Source organism: Camelus bactrianus, chromosome 14 (assembly GCF_048773025.1).
Source record: "Camelus bactrianus isolate YW-2024 breed Bactrian camel chromosome 14, ASM4877302v1, whole genome shotgun sequence".
Lineage (NCBI taxonomy): Eukaryota > Metazoa > Chordata > Mammalia > Artiodactyla > Camelidae > Camelus > Camelus bactrianus.
This window is the reverse complement of record NC_133552.1, coordinates 4,547,855-4,561,201: the sequence shown is the minus strand read 5'-3', so window position 1 is coordinate 4,561,201 and position 13,347 is coordinate 4,547,855. Positions and strand designations below refer to the sequence as shown.

General features: G+C 44.8%; 1 protein-coding gene across 2 annotated transcripts in view; it reads left to right on the top strand.

The window, feature by feature from the left end:
- Positions 1–13,347, top strand: part of FLT3 (fms related receptor tyrosine kinase 3) — an 85,001-nt gene that overhangs the window by 17,994 nt on the left and 53,660 nt on the right. The window contains exon 1 of one of the 2 annotated variants that reach the window (XM_074377970.1): positions 5,564–6,146. The exons of the other annotated variant lie outside the window; for it this stretch is intronic. Within the exon in view, the coding sequence (XP_074234071.1) occupies positions 6,104–6,146 (43 nt within the window). The 5' untranslated portion in view covers positions 5,564–6,103. Of the gene's footprint in view, positions 1–5,563; positions 6,147–13,347 lie in introns of those variants that run through there. 2 annotated transcript variants of the gene reach the window in all.

Sequence of the window (13,347 nt, the reverse complement as noted above, 5' to 3'; positions counted from 1 at the left end):
AGAATTTTATCACCATCCCAGAGAAACCTTAGACCCACCAGCTGTCACTCCTCATCTGTACCACCTCCCACCACACACCCTTCACCAGCCCTAAAACACTGCTAAGCTACTTTTGATCTCTCTTGATTTGCCTATTGTGGACATGTCATATTAATGGAATTGTATCACATGTGGTCTTCTGTGACTGGTTTCTTGCACTTAACTTAAAATAAGGTTTACCAGGTTGTAGTATCTCTCTTCCCTTTTTCTGGTCAAATAGTATTCCATTCTATGGATACACCAGATTTTTTCCATTCATCAGTTGGTGAACATTTGGGTTGTTTCCACTTTGGAGCTATAATTAATGAAGTTGCTAAGAACATTCACGTACAGATTTTTGTGTGGACCTATGTTTTCAATTCTCCTAGGTATGTACCTAGGAGTGGACCTGCTGGATCATGCGGTAACTCTATGTTTAACCTTGTGGGGAACTGCCTGACTGTTTCCCAAAGCAGCTGCACCATTTTACACGCCCACCAGCAATGTATGAGGGTTTGGATTTCTCTTCATCCTCACCAACACTTGCTATCTGTCTTCAATTCTTGGTTTCTTTTGATCAGTCCTTTCTGCTCTTTGGTCTGGATGTGTTATACACCCCAGCTAAACTGCCCTACTACACTTTAGCAGCCTCTGGTAATCATGAGCCCTGTGGATAAAAACGTAAGTCCTTTTTCAGTCTCTAAAAATTCCACTGCTAGGCTTTGGGCCAAGCTGCACTCAGCTGGCCTGCCTGTCTTTGCCCTTCCTGAAGTCCTCTTTGTCTGGCTCCCTACAGAGGAGGGATCTAGGATGCTATCCCACCCTCCCCCACCAACTAGTCCCTTTACCCTTACCCCTGCAGGGTTGTGGCTCCTCGAAGGCCTTTCCTCTCTACTGGACACCAGCACAGTAGAGTCACCTTTGGTCCTTCATTGATATGTGAATAGACTAAGTTTGCTCCCTCCTCATCCCCATCCCATAGACCCACTCTTTTCTAGTCCATTTGTGTGAAGTACGTTAATTAGCTGGTTGTAAGACTTTCTTGGTTGGCTAAAACTCTATCCCATTCTATCAATTTTGTTCTTATTTTCAGTATTTTATATATCGCTGGTAATTGAATTCATGATTTCCTCCTTGAGCCCAATACTACTTAGCAGAGTGTTTAGAAACTTCTAAGATCTTGGAATAAAATTATAGATCATTAATCCTTTGGCTTTACTGTAGTGTGATCAGAGGGCATAACATATGCTTTTGAGATTAATTGATGTAACCTAGTATATCATCAATATTTATAAAGTGCCGTAGAAGTCCAAAATGGAGATATTTTCTCGGCTTGTTAAGATATAAATTCAAATAAATATGTTAACTTTTTCCTTGTTAATTATCTTGTTCAACTCCTCTATATCCTTAGTTATTTTGGGGGCAATTTAAGATGGGCCAGGTAGTCATTAAGTCATCACAGCAGTCATTAAGTCATTACATTCACAACTTGTCTTCTTTTTAGGATCTCCGTCCTTTGGCCTCTTGAACCATCCATCTCTCCCAGCTTCAGACTTTATGCTCATATTAGACTTCTTTGGTATGGAAATAATGGTACCTAACCTACGGCATTGTAATTAGAATTAAATGAGACACTAGTTGTAAAGTGATTAGTACATTGTTTGGCAACTTGTCGGCACTCAGATGGTAGCAATTATTATACTGAGGCAAATGGTTAAAAGCAGGGGATGTGATGCAAGCCAATCTGAATTCCATCAGCCTCTTACTAGCTGAAAGACCTTGGGCGTATTGCCTGACAGCTCTGAGCCTTAGATTTCTAATTGGAGAAATTAGTTCCAACTCACTCCTAAGGCAAGTCAGAGATGACCAGTTTGCACTTTGGTGTACTGCCTTCCGGTCATCTGGGCAGATATATACTTCTTTATTTGTTTTAACCTAACATGGGTCATACCATATAGTTTGTATCCTTTTTACCTTACACTCTTTGAAAGTATAATTTTTAATTCTCCTATTTTTGTGTTAACTTCTAAGTTAGCCATGCTATATTTCTGTGTAAAAACAATATCAAATTGAAATCTTTTTAATATAGCAATTAACAACTAATCTATAGGAGAATCACATGGATTAATTTCTAGCCATTGATTTTGAAACCTGTCTGTTGTGCATTAAATTCCTTCCCCCTTCCCCTGCCCCCTAAATATTTTGGAGTCCTAACCCCTTGTACCTCAGAATGTGACCTTATACAAAGATAGGGTCTTTTACAGGGGTCATCACATTACAATGCGGTCATGAGAGTGGGTCCCAATCCAATGTGCCTGATGTACTCATACAAAGGGGAAATGTGGACATGGAGACAGACACACAGGGAGAATGCCATGTGAAGACGAAGACAGAGAGCAAGGTGATGCACCAGAAGGCAAGGAATACCAGAGATCCCCAGCGAAGGACCGGAAGCTAGGAGCGCAAAGTCATCCATTATCCAGTGCCTAGAATTCTAAGGAGACAATTCTTTTGAAATCATCTTGGACATAAACAGTTATCTTGAAATTCTGCCATCAGAGTTTTGCAGTTCACCTGTGTGCCACCAAGTTTCCATCTTGGAAACAGTTCCCACGGTTATGCTACAGTTAATCTCATTTAGGCGGGTTAGTAAAATGACAGATGATGTCCCAGGAAAGAGTTCTCTTCTACACATTCAGGATGACTTCACTAATCAGTCTTCTCAAAGCCTTTCCCTCCTACCCCCCAAATCTTTTTACTACAAAACACTTCTAAGAGAATTGTAATGAGCTTATTTAATTATCAATTGGGTTCAATATTAGTCACTCATGATCAATTTTGACTCCTCCACTAAAACCTCCCACCTCAAATTATTTTGAAGTAGTTCTCAGACTTTGTATCATTTTTAAACAGCTTTTTGAGATCTGACATGTCATATGGTTCGCCAATTTTTTAAATTAAAAAATTTTTATACAATTTTTTAAATGGAGGTACTGAGGATTGAACCCTGGACTTGACACATGCTAAGCACATGCCCTACCACTGAGCTATACTCCCACCCCACTAGACTTCCCCAATTTTTAGATATTAAAAATGATAACGCTATGGACATTCATGCTCATGGCTCTAGGTACACGTGGGCAGAGTTTCTCTAAGGTGTACATATGCCCAAGGGTGAAACTGCTGGAACAGGGTGTGCACATTTTCAACTCCAGTAAGTGATGGCAAATTATTTTCCACAGTGTTTACACCCATTTGGACTCCCATGAGCAGCAGACAAGAGTTACCCATTGATCTGAAATCTTGCCAATGTTTGGTATTGTCAGATTTTGCCAACTGGTAGGTTCAAATTCTCTATAATAAAAGATGTGTAAAATTGTACTGTACAGTTGATATTTCAGCTGAATTCACAGGACTCCTATTCAAACATTCCTTCTGCTTGTCCCTTATTATCTGGAAAGCTTCATATTTTACAAGTGACATTAAGGCATTTCACCTATAGACTTTCACTGAAGATATGTCACAAGTTTTGAAGTGGGAGAGAGAGAGATTTGCGTAACTTAAGGGCTGGAAAGATGTTTATGAGATGAAGGACCACTCACCCATAGCTGTGCAGTCTAGAATCTAGATAAAATGTATCTTTTGTAGGGCCAATGCAAGACCCTCCATTCAACTCAGAAACAAACTTACTCTTCTCTCTATTGTTTCTTCTTTCATCTCATTCCTCCTGGTTGCTTCTTGTCATGAGCTCAGGAATCAAAGTTTTACACAAGGGTGTGCATAACTAGTCATGTAATCTAGGGCTCCAGATAATGTAGGGTTACCTTCCTGAAAGTGTTGCTGTGATGAGTAACTTGGGTATCATGTTAGATAGGACTCCTGCCACACTTCCAGGAGCGATGGACATCCTCTCACCTCCTAAACGTTAGCCTATCCCTCATACTCCGAAATGTTTCCCGCCATAAAATTTGCTTTTTCGAGAATTATCTTCTCAACCAATTTCCAGGGAGAATCAAGTGCGTAGAAAGCATTCCTATTTTTCCCCTCTCAGAGATTTCTGCCTTGTGTTTAAGATTCTTTAAATAAAAAAAAAGCAGTAATATCTTCATGATTTTGTGACCTTGAACAATGCCCCACCCAAGCTGATATGTTGCAAACCTGTAATCAGCAGTTTCTTTGAAAGCTTGCAGTAATCAAGCTGTAAATAAAAGGTAACGCGTTAGATCTCGGCAATTGGAAGGCTTATAGCCCACCTTTCTTCCCATTACCAACCCGTTTCATTGCTTTTATCTATTCATGCCTCACTTAACTCACGTTGTCTTCCTCTAGTTCTGTCTGACCTAAGGTAGATGCTTAAACAAAATTTTTTAAACTTTTACTTGTGGTAAAATGCACATAACATAAAACTTACCACCATCTTAACCATTTTTAAATGTACAGTACCGTTCAGAACATGCACACTGTTGTGCAACCAACCTCCAGAATGCTTTTCATCTTGCAAAACTGAAACTGTGTACCCATTAAACAACTCTCCATTCCCCCATCTCCCCTCCTGCCATCCCAACCCAACCATTCTACTTTCTGTCTCTAGGAAAGTGACTACTCCAGGAAAGTCACATAAGTAGAACCAGTTTCTGTAACTGGCTCATTGCACTTAGCATGTCCTCAAGAATATCCTTTTTAAGAAAGCTGAATAATAGCCCACTGTATGTATATATCACATTTGTTTATCCACTCATTTTATTTTGTTTATTCATTCATCTGTGAGTGGACATCAGGGTTGCTTCCACTTTTGGCTATTGTGAAAAATATTGGTATAAATACGGATGTACCAGATACCTTTTCATGACCCTGTTTTCAATTGTTTTGGGTGTATACCCAGAAGTGGAACTGCTGGATCACATGGTAATTCTATTTTTAATTTTTGGAGAAACCACCACACTGTTTTCCATAGTGGCTGCTGCACCACGGCGGACACGTCTAAAGTTTCTGTTGTGCCCTAGGGGAGAAAATTATCCTGCTATACAGACTACAGCTGAGGAAAAGGGTTGTATGGCCAAGAAGGAACACTGTCAATTATCATCCTTGATTAGAACATGATTAAAATAATTAAAAGCATGGAATTCCTAGAACCTAGGGGCACGTTAAAACCATTTTGTCCACTCTGCCCACTGACGGTGGGGAAACTGGGATTCTGAGAGGACAAATTCCTGGTGAAGGTCAGGGGCTGGCTGAGGGCAGAATCAGAGCCAGCCTCAAGGGCTTTCCAATCGTCAACTTCAGCAAAGGAAATCAGTTCAACTTGCAATATTACGCGCCAAAGAACAAGAATTATGGAGTGGATAATTGAAAACATCCCCGGGAGGTGCACTTTGTGTTTTGCTTTGGTTTCTATGGCTGGTTTTTAGCCTCCCTCATTGCCTTGGTTGACATTGAAACCGAGCCTGTTTTTCTTGCTGCCGCTGTTGACTGGGTCCTGGGTATCTAGGAGATGGGAGGGGAGACAAAGAAAATCAGTCCGCAATTAGGCTCCACCGAGCGTGGAACGCGACCCTCCGCTCGCCTGCGCGCCGGCCAGAGGCGCCCGTGTGCGGCGCGGATTTAGCTCGCGTCCTGCGGCCTCAGAGGCCGCGGCGCGCGCAGGGAGGACGGTAGCTGGCTCCCTGCTGTCCTCACGCTCCTGGACCCAAACCCGAGAGGGTTCAGGGACTCCCGGGGGCAAGGCAGCTCTTGTCGTGCGTCCTCCCCAGCCGGAGCCGCGGAGCCCCTGCGACTTCCCCGGCAGAACCGCGCCCAGTCTCCCCCGCCAGAGCCGGGGAGCCCCGGGCGCCGCGGAGCGCGGGCTGCGGACCACGGCGGGCACGTGGGCTCGGCCGCAGCGCTGCGCCAGGCACCGGCGCCCCGGCGCAGCCCCTGACGGTGGGGAGAGGGATCCTCCCCCCCTTTTACTTTGCACCAGTCCGAGGGAATTTGCGGTCGGTGACGCGCATCCTTAAGCGAGCCACCTGCAGCGCGGGGCGCGCCGCGGAGGGCGGCATCACAGGGCTGGGCCGGCGCGGCCTGGGGACCCCGGGCTCCAGAGGCCATGCCGGCGTTGGCGCGCCTCGGCGGCCGGCTGCCGCTGCTCGGTAAGGCCCCGCTCGAGCCCCCGCGGCCCCCGGCCCCCTCCCGGCGCGGGGACCCGGCGCGCGCCTCCTCCGTCCCCGCCGCCGCGCTCCGCTCCTCCCCGCCCCGCTCCTTCCCTCGCTCCCGCGCCCCTCCCCTCTTTCGCGCCCTCTCGACTCGCCCAGAACTCGCCCGCGGCCCCGGCCTTGCCCACCCCACGTCCTCCTCCCCTCCTCTCGCGTCGCCACTCCGGCTTGGCCCGCGGCCCCCGCCGGCGGCCCCGACTCCCCGGCGGCCTCGCCGAAGCGCTGCCCGGGGCCGGGGCCGGGGCCCCACCGCCCGCCTCCCTGGCCGCCCGCTCGGCCCGCGCGCCCGGGTGTGGGCAGGCCGCCCGAGTCTGCGGCCCGGAGCTGGGCGCCAGGTGGCCCGGACCTCGCCTGCGCTGACCCTGGCCATCAGAGACTCCTGGGGGGCGTCTTCCACTCTTCTTTTGAGGTTTTGATTTAAGGAGTGAACTCTGATGGGGAAATGTGCCCGCGTTCTCGCTTTCCCAAGCGAGTCGTCTTGGGTAACGACCCCCACCCCGCCGAATTTCAGTTGGATCAATGAATAGTTACTTTGGAAATTTGGAAACGGGATTTACATCTTAAAATACTAGCTACCCTCTCCTCCTGTACTAGATTTTTATCCTGGCATTAAACCCCAAGAGGATTTTCAAGGACTCAGCTGACCATTCCCAAATAATCTAGGTGGAACAATTGTTATTGGGGGAAAAATATTCCCCTTTAGATCCAGTTCATCTATTTGAAGACATGAGCGGGTTGATTTGCTTATATGGTGCAGGAGACAGTTTTGGGAGCTAGGGAGCCTAAGGTCCCTGTCCTAGTTCTGCGACCTTGGGACCAGCGCTCACTGCCCCTGGCCCCGGCGTCCCCCTCTGTCCAGTGAGGGAATCCAGCTGTGTCTCCTCCAGCTCCAAAATTCGAGCATTCTAACTTGAAGCCTCTGTGGTACATAGAGAGAAAATATTGGCAGTATAGACGTGCAAGAATTATTTCCAATAGCTTTTGTTGTAAATAATTCAGAATTGCAGAGTAAAAAAATGTAGCATAAGGGAGTGGGCAAACATCTTGCACTTCCTAAACATCTCTGTTAACTGGTAAATATGTATATTTCAAATGTATAGTTCAATATGTTTTTCAGAGTCTGTGACAAAAAGCTTTCTGCTGTGTATAACATTAAGTAGTAAGTGAATTTTCCAGTAGCATATAAAGGCTTTCTAAAAGTATAAACATCAGTACATGCAACTATATTTAAGCTGCATTGAATTCTTATATATTTAGGGACAGTCTCAGAAATTCCTACATCTCTCTCTAGATTTTTATAAGTGAGGCATAATTTGCATACAGCAAACATGCATACATCTTCGTAGTACAACTCCATTAGTTTTTATATATGTACTACCTACCTAATCATTATCTGATCAAGACACAGAGCAATTCTAACTCCGCCCCCTCTCAGATTATACCCCTCAAAGGTAGCCACTATTCTGATTTCTAATACCATAGTTTTGCCTGTTTTTTCAACTTCATTAAAACAGTGGTTTTGGGGTTGGTTTGTTTTTCATTGCTAGGTACTATTCCTTAGTATGAATAGACTATACGTCTTATTTATCCATTCTTTTGTTGAAGAACTTTTAGGTTGTCTCCAATTTTGTGTAATGGGGAACAACATTGCTATGAACAGTGTTTTACGTGTTTTTGGTGGACATAAACACCCGTTTCTCTTTGGCTGATATCCTCGAGTCGGATTCCTAGCTGATAGGAGGAGGCACATGTCTGTTTTGGTAGTCACTGTCAAAGAGTCTTCCAAAGTGGTTGTACCATTTTACATTCCCACTTGCAGTGTATGGGAGCTCCAGTTATTCACATCTTTGCCAACACTTGTTATTACAGATTTTCTTGAATAAAGAAGCGTACAGTGAGGAGCTTAAAAGTGAGGACTGTAAATGTTTAAAAGCTTTAAATTCCTTGAATGATAGGATGCCACCCCACCCCATTTCCCTTCTATTGTAAGTTCAACCTTTTGTGAATAATGTTGAGATTTTCCAATTAGTATTTAAAGGATGGAAACATATTCTCCGCGGCCTTAACTGCACTGTGTGCTGATAGTGGCTCAGAGGAGGGGGATTTCAATATTTCAATAACTGTGGTACTCTTTCCTTAGTGTCAGAAAATTCATATTCAGAGCCTTGACTTACACATTTTAGTTGCTGTCCTTTGCCCTTGCTATTTATCTTACTTTATCTGCCTTCTAGTGAACTGCTAACCTAAGATGGGGGGGGAGGTGTTCGGGAAGAGATGGAGGGTAGGGATGCTGGGCAAAGACTGGTTTGGATTGGATAGGACACCAGACCTGGTGAGCTGTTGTTAAGGTCCCCTTTGATCCTAAAGTCTAGTCCTTTGATCCTAAAAGGGTAGTTCTAATTGTGGCCATCATACAAGTTAGATTGGCTATTCATTTCTTCTTGGATAGTTCACATGGATCTATTGTAAATTATCCTCTTAGGTTTAATTGTGAACTACTTGGCTCTCCTTTTTGTAACTAAAAAGGCACTTTCATTAACTCTTAGTTATCAGTGATTATTTTGGTGGTGGTGTTGAAGGCTCCTGTTATTTAGCTGAAAAACAGCCAGGTAATGAGATATTAAATGTGGAGGAGGGAGACTTACTTATATACAAGGAAAGACTTTGGATAAGAAAGATGAAGAGGAAGCCTGCATGAGGAAGAAAAAAAAAATTTTTTTTTATTTGACAAACTTTTGCTGAATACTTATTTCTGTGCTAGGCCCGAGGGGTACTAAGATGAAAGATGAAGGGGGGTACCGTACTTATAAATAGCTAATTCCATTTTATTTTAAAAATGCATGGCCATCACCTTTCCCCAAGAAAACATTTTGGCACAAAGCTTGCTTTCAGTTAGTTAAACCTTTCTACACAGGTATGAGGATCACTAAATATCAATAGATGAAAAATTGCATGCTTCAGTAAAGGAAGCTGCCACCAGGTCAGAATAGGACTCCCAGAAGGTTTTTGTGCCCTAAAACTACTTAAACATGGATATGCTGTACTGCATTGTTGTGGGAAAGAAACTAGTCTTCCATTTAAAATAAAACAAATGGACTGTTCCAGAGTGAAACATGACCGTTTTTCAGGTCCTAGGAAGAAGTGATTTTCCAAATGGTTCTTTGAACAAATTTGTTGACTGTGTTTTACTCTCCAGAGAGCACTCCCGCTCAGTTGAAAAGCCCACAGGATAGCTCAGCTTCGTCACGTTTCCCACAATTCTTTTTATTCCTCCCATCTTGTCATTCTCTAATGAAACTTAAAGTCATGTGACAAGAACCCTTATCATTCAGTGTTCAAGACTGCAGTCTTGCTGAACCCCCAAACAGCCACCAGATGTTGCCTTAATCTTTAAAGATTCTGATTTGGCAAAAAGCAAGGAATCTCAAAAGGAGTATATCTTATCATTTTTCTTGGTTTTTGAAAGGGACCTTGCAGAGAATAGGAAGAAGAATTTGGGGAGGGGAAGTGGTGGGGCTGCCAGTGAGCTTGGCCTTTCCATGGTGCTGTGTCCTTTATTCTCTCCAAATCAGCAGAGCCTTGTGAATCTCACAGTAGGCGGTTTGTCTGAGTAGAGCTTTTGGTTTTTGTCAGATGACTTTGTGATCTTAAGATTTTTCCATCAGGATTTTCAAAAAAAGCCCACGCTACTGCTTAGTTAGGCGGCCACAGTGATATGACCAAAGGTTTTTCTGTCTCTTTGGGGTCCATGAGCTTCACACCTCTGTGATTTACTTACCCTTGGGTGATACCTTCTATGGCTAGATCAACCCTGGTCCTCAAGTGATGAAAGCTTTTGTAGGACTCACTGATGGTCGTTAGTTGGAATAGTGCAATTCTGTTCCATGGGTACCAACACATGGAGAGGAAATTTAAAAATAATATAAAGTACACACACGCACTGTTCTTTTGTGGCTAGAGGAATTGCATAAGATCCTAAAAGAGGAACTATTGTTATTTTTTAGGTTAAACAGTAGAAGTATTTTTTTCACTGCTGTCATTGTAAGTCAACTGGTAGCCAAGAATACGCTGTAAAATTATTTACGGTCTGCTCTAAAACAGGATATTGTCATTATTTATTTAAACCGTTGTGCTTTGATTGTAAGATAGCTGCTGAATTCAGTCTTCAGCTGCTCTGCTATTTGAGTTACAGTTTTCCTAATGTCAGGGATTCTGTCCTTGGAGCAATGCAGTTGGATATGTTAGGACTGACAACACAGTTGAGAAACGTGAGTTTTTATTCCGGCAGGGAAGTTCTCTGCACTTAAGTTCCTCATTTGTGAAAAGGAGATGAGCCGTATCTCACCCCTTCATCGGGCAATACCTGGAAAGTACAGTGGCATCCCTGGTCAGGCAGGTGTTTTGCAGAAAGAGAGATGCATCAAGTCTAAAGAAATCATTAGGGTTTAGAGTCCCAGGATGCTCCTCCTTCCCTTCTTAGACACATGGGAGTCCCATGTAGTCCAGGACTTGTGTTAGCTGCCGCGTAGTCCTGGTTCCTGCTCACAGCCCAGTGTCGGGGGTGTTGGTGGGAAGGGGCAGGCTTGTAGGAGGAAAATCTCAGTGCAATTTGAGAAATAGGCCCTGAGGTTGAGCCTCTCCTGCAAGCTGAGAAAACAAGGCAAGGCCTCCAAGAGGAGGTGAGGCCAGAGCCTTGGCTAGAAAGGTAAGTAAGAGTTGACGGGGAAACAGGAGGGTCAGGACACTCCAGGCAAATAGGGCAGCGAAGAAAAAGGTACAGAGGTCCAACACACGGAGTCGTTGAAAACTGTAACTTCATCCTGGGCTGCTGAGGCACAGTGTAGAAGGCCTCCAGGATAGGGTGACCGTCATTAAAAACTTGTAACTCAGAAAATTGAAAACTGTTCAATGGAAAGCTTTTTTAAAAAAATCAGGGTTGCCAGAGGCTCAGTGTATAATGTGGAAGGAGTATTTCAGTGATGAGATAAAGGACTTGGACTTTATCATATGGACCAAGAGTCTCTGGATGGAATTCAGGGGGTCCACTTCATCCTTTATGGTGTGTGTGCATGTGTGTGTGTGTGTGTGTGTGTGTGCGCACGCGTGTGTTTGTGTGTGTGTGTATGAAGGTAAATTGCTTCCATCAGATTTCAGTGGGGTCTGTGACTCAAGAAAGGGTAAGGACCATCACTGTAGGTTGTTGCAGGGTTTTAAGGGGAGGAGTGAGGTGCTCTGATATGTGTTTTAGAAAGACCATTGGGGTATCTGTGTAGAGGGTGGGTGTCAGGCAGACAGGACCATGGCGGGGAGGCCAGCTAGGAAGTTGCTGGCAGGAGTCCAGGCCACAGGCAGCAGGGACTGGAATTAGGGCAGGGGTAATAGAGACGAAGAGCCACGGAGAGATTTGGTGATTATCAAAGAGGTTAAAATGTCAAGGCTTGGCAGCTGCCTGGATGATGGAAAGTGAGGGAGAAGGATGAGTGGAAAATGACTTCTGGGTTTCTGGCTTCAAACAGTGGGTGTGTTGGCACCAACTGATGAAGAAGGAGAGGAGGGAGTAGATTTAGGAAAGAAAAGGGGAGATTAAATCCGAGTTTAAGATTCCTGGGGACGACTCAGATACAGAGCCTACACACAGGAAGTGTGTGGTTGGAACTCATGGGCTAACAGACCATAGTTAAAATCATGAGAATTTACAGAGAAAGGGCATAGACTGAGTGGAGAGGATGAGAGGTCCCCAGTTCTAAGGAAGAACAAGCCCTGTGTGTCTCCTCCCTACTCACAGCGCGGCTCACAAGGACCACTTCTGGGCACCACGTGTATGGGGTGGGAGGGGTCCCCACTCCAAGCAATTCTCAAACACCAGTTGGATGTCCTACACTTTAACTCAATTTTGACACTCTCTACCTGGAGAGAGCATCAGATCCCACAGGATCAGGGCTCAAACCCCTCTCAGCCCCCTTCAGAAGTCAGTCTCAGGTACCCCCTGGGCTTCTGATGGCCGGCTGTAAATCAGAGGTTCCCATGACCGCCTCCTTGAGTTCGATTAATTTGCTAGAGCGGCTCAAGGAGAACAGAACTCAGAAAACATTTTACTTACTGGATTACCAGTTTCTTATGGAAGGATGTGGCTCAGGGACAGCCAAATGTAAGAGGTACACAGGGCAAGGCAGATGGGAAGGGGCCTGGAGCGTCCGTGCCCCACCCCCCAGGCAGCCACTCTCCCAGCAACCACTCCTGCTCACCAGCCCAGAAGCTCACCAAATCTCAAGAATTTTTATAGAATTTAATCAGCACACCCTCTTCCCTTTTGCCCAGAGGTCAGCTTTCAGTCCCACCCTCCAATCGCTCAGTCTTTCTTACAACCACCCCCATCCTGAGGCTACCGAGGGCCCCACCCTACGCCACCTGGTTAGCATAAACTCTGCTGTGATCAAAAGGGGCCATTATGCGTAACAACAGACACTCCTATCACTCAGGAAATTCCAAGGATTTTAGAAACTTTGTTCCAGAAACTGGGAGTAAGACCAAATATATTTACTATACCGCTCTAGTCTGCTGCCCTTTTATGCCAGAGGAAAGTGGGACCCAAAGAGGTGAAACGACTTGCTGAAATTCAGGGAGATCACAGCAGGTAACTCTTGAAGAGGGACTTGGAACTCAGGTCTCCAGGTCTTACCCAGTTCTCTTTGCCGCACTGGAGACTTGACTTGGAGAATTTGACAGTGAGGTGCCCTGACATTGTCTGATTTGTTCTGTAATGTCTAAATTCATCACTTTTTCGATAGAGCAGATTTTACTTTTACTTAAAATTTTGTTTCAGATTGGTGCCAAAGTTTTTCTCCACTCCCTCCACCCCACCAACACCCCTTTGGGAACTCTTTTCTAGTTCTAGAGCTGTCCTCGTTGCTCAGAAAGTGTTTGAAACTGTACTCTGGGACAAGCCACCAGGGTTCTGGAATGGATTCTCAGAAAGAACCTTGATAATCAATGGTGGAAAATTCTTCCTTTGGCTTTTTAAAAAGTCAGATTTATTGAGGTACAATTTTCATTTAGCAAATTCTGCCCTTTTTAGTGTTTGGTTCCATGAGTTTTACCAACACTTACAGTCCATAACTGCCACCCCTATCAAGATATA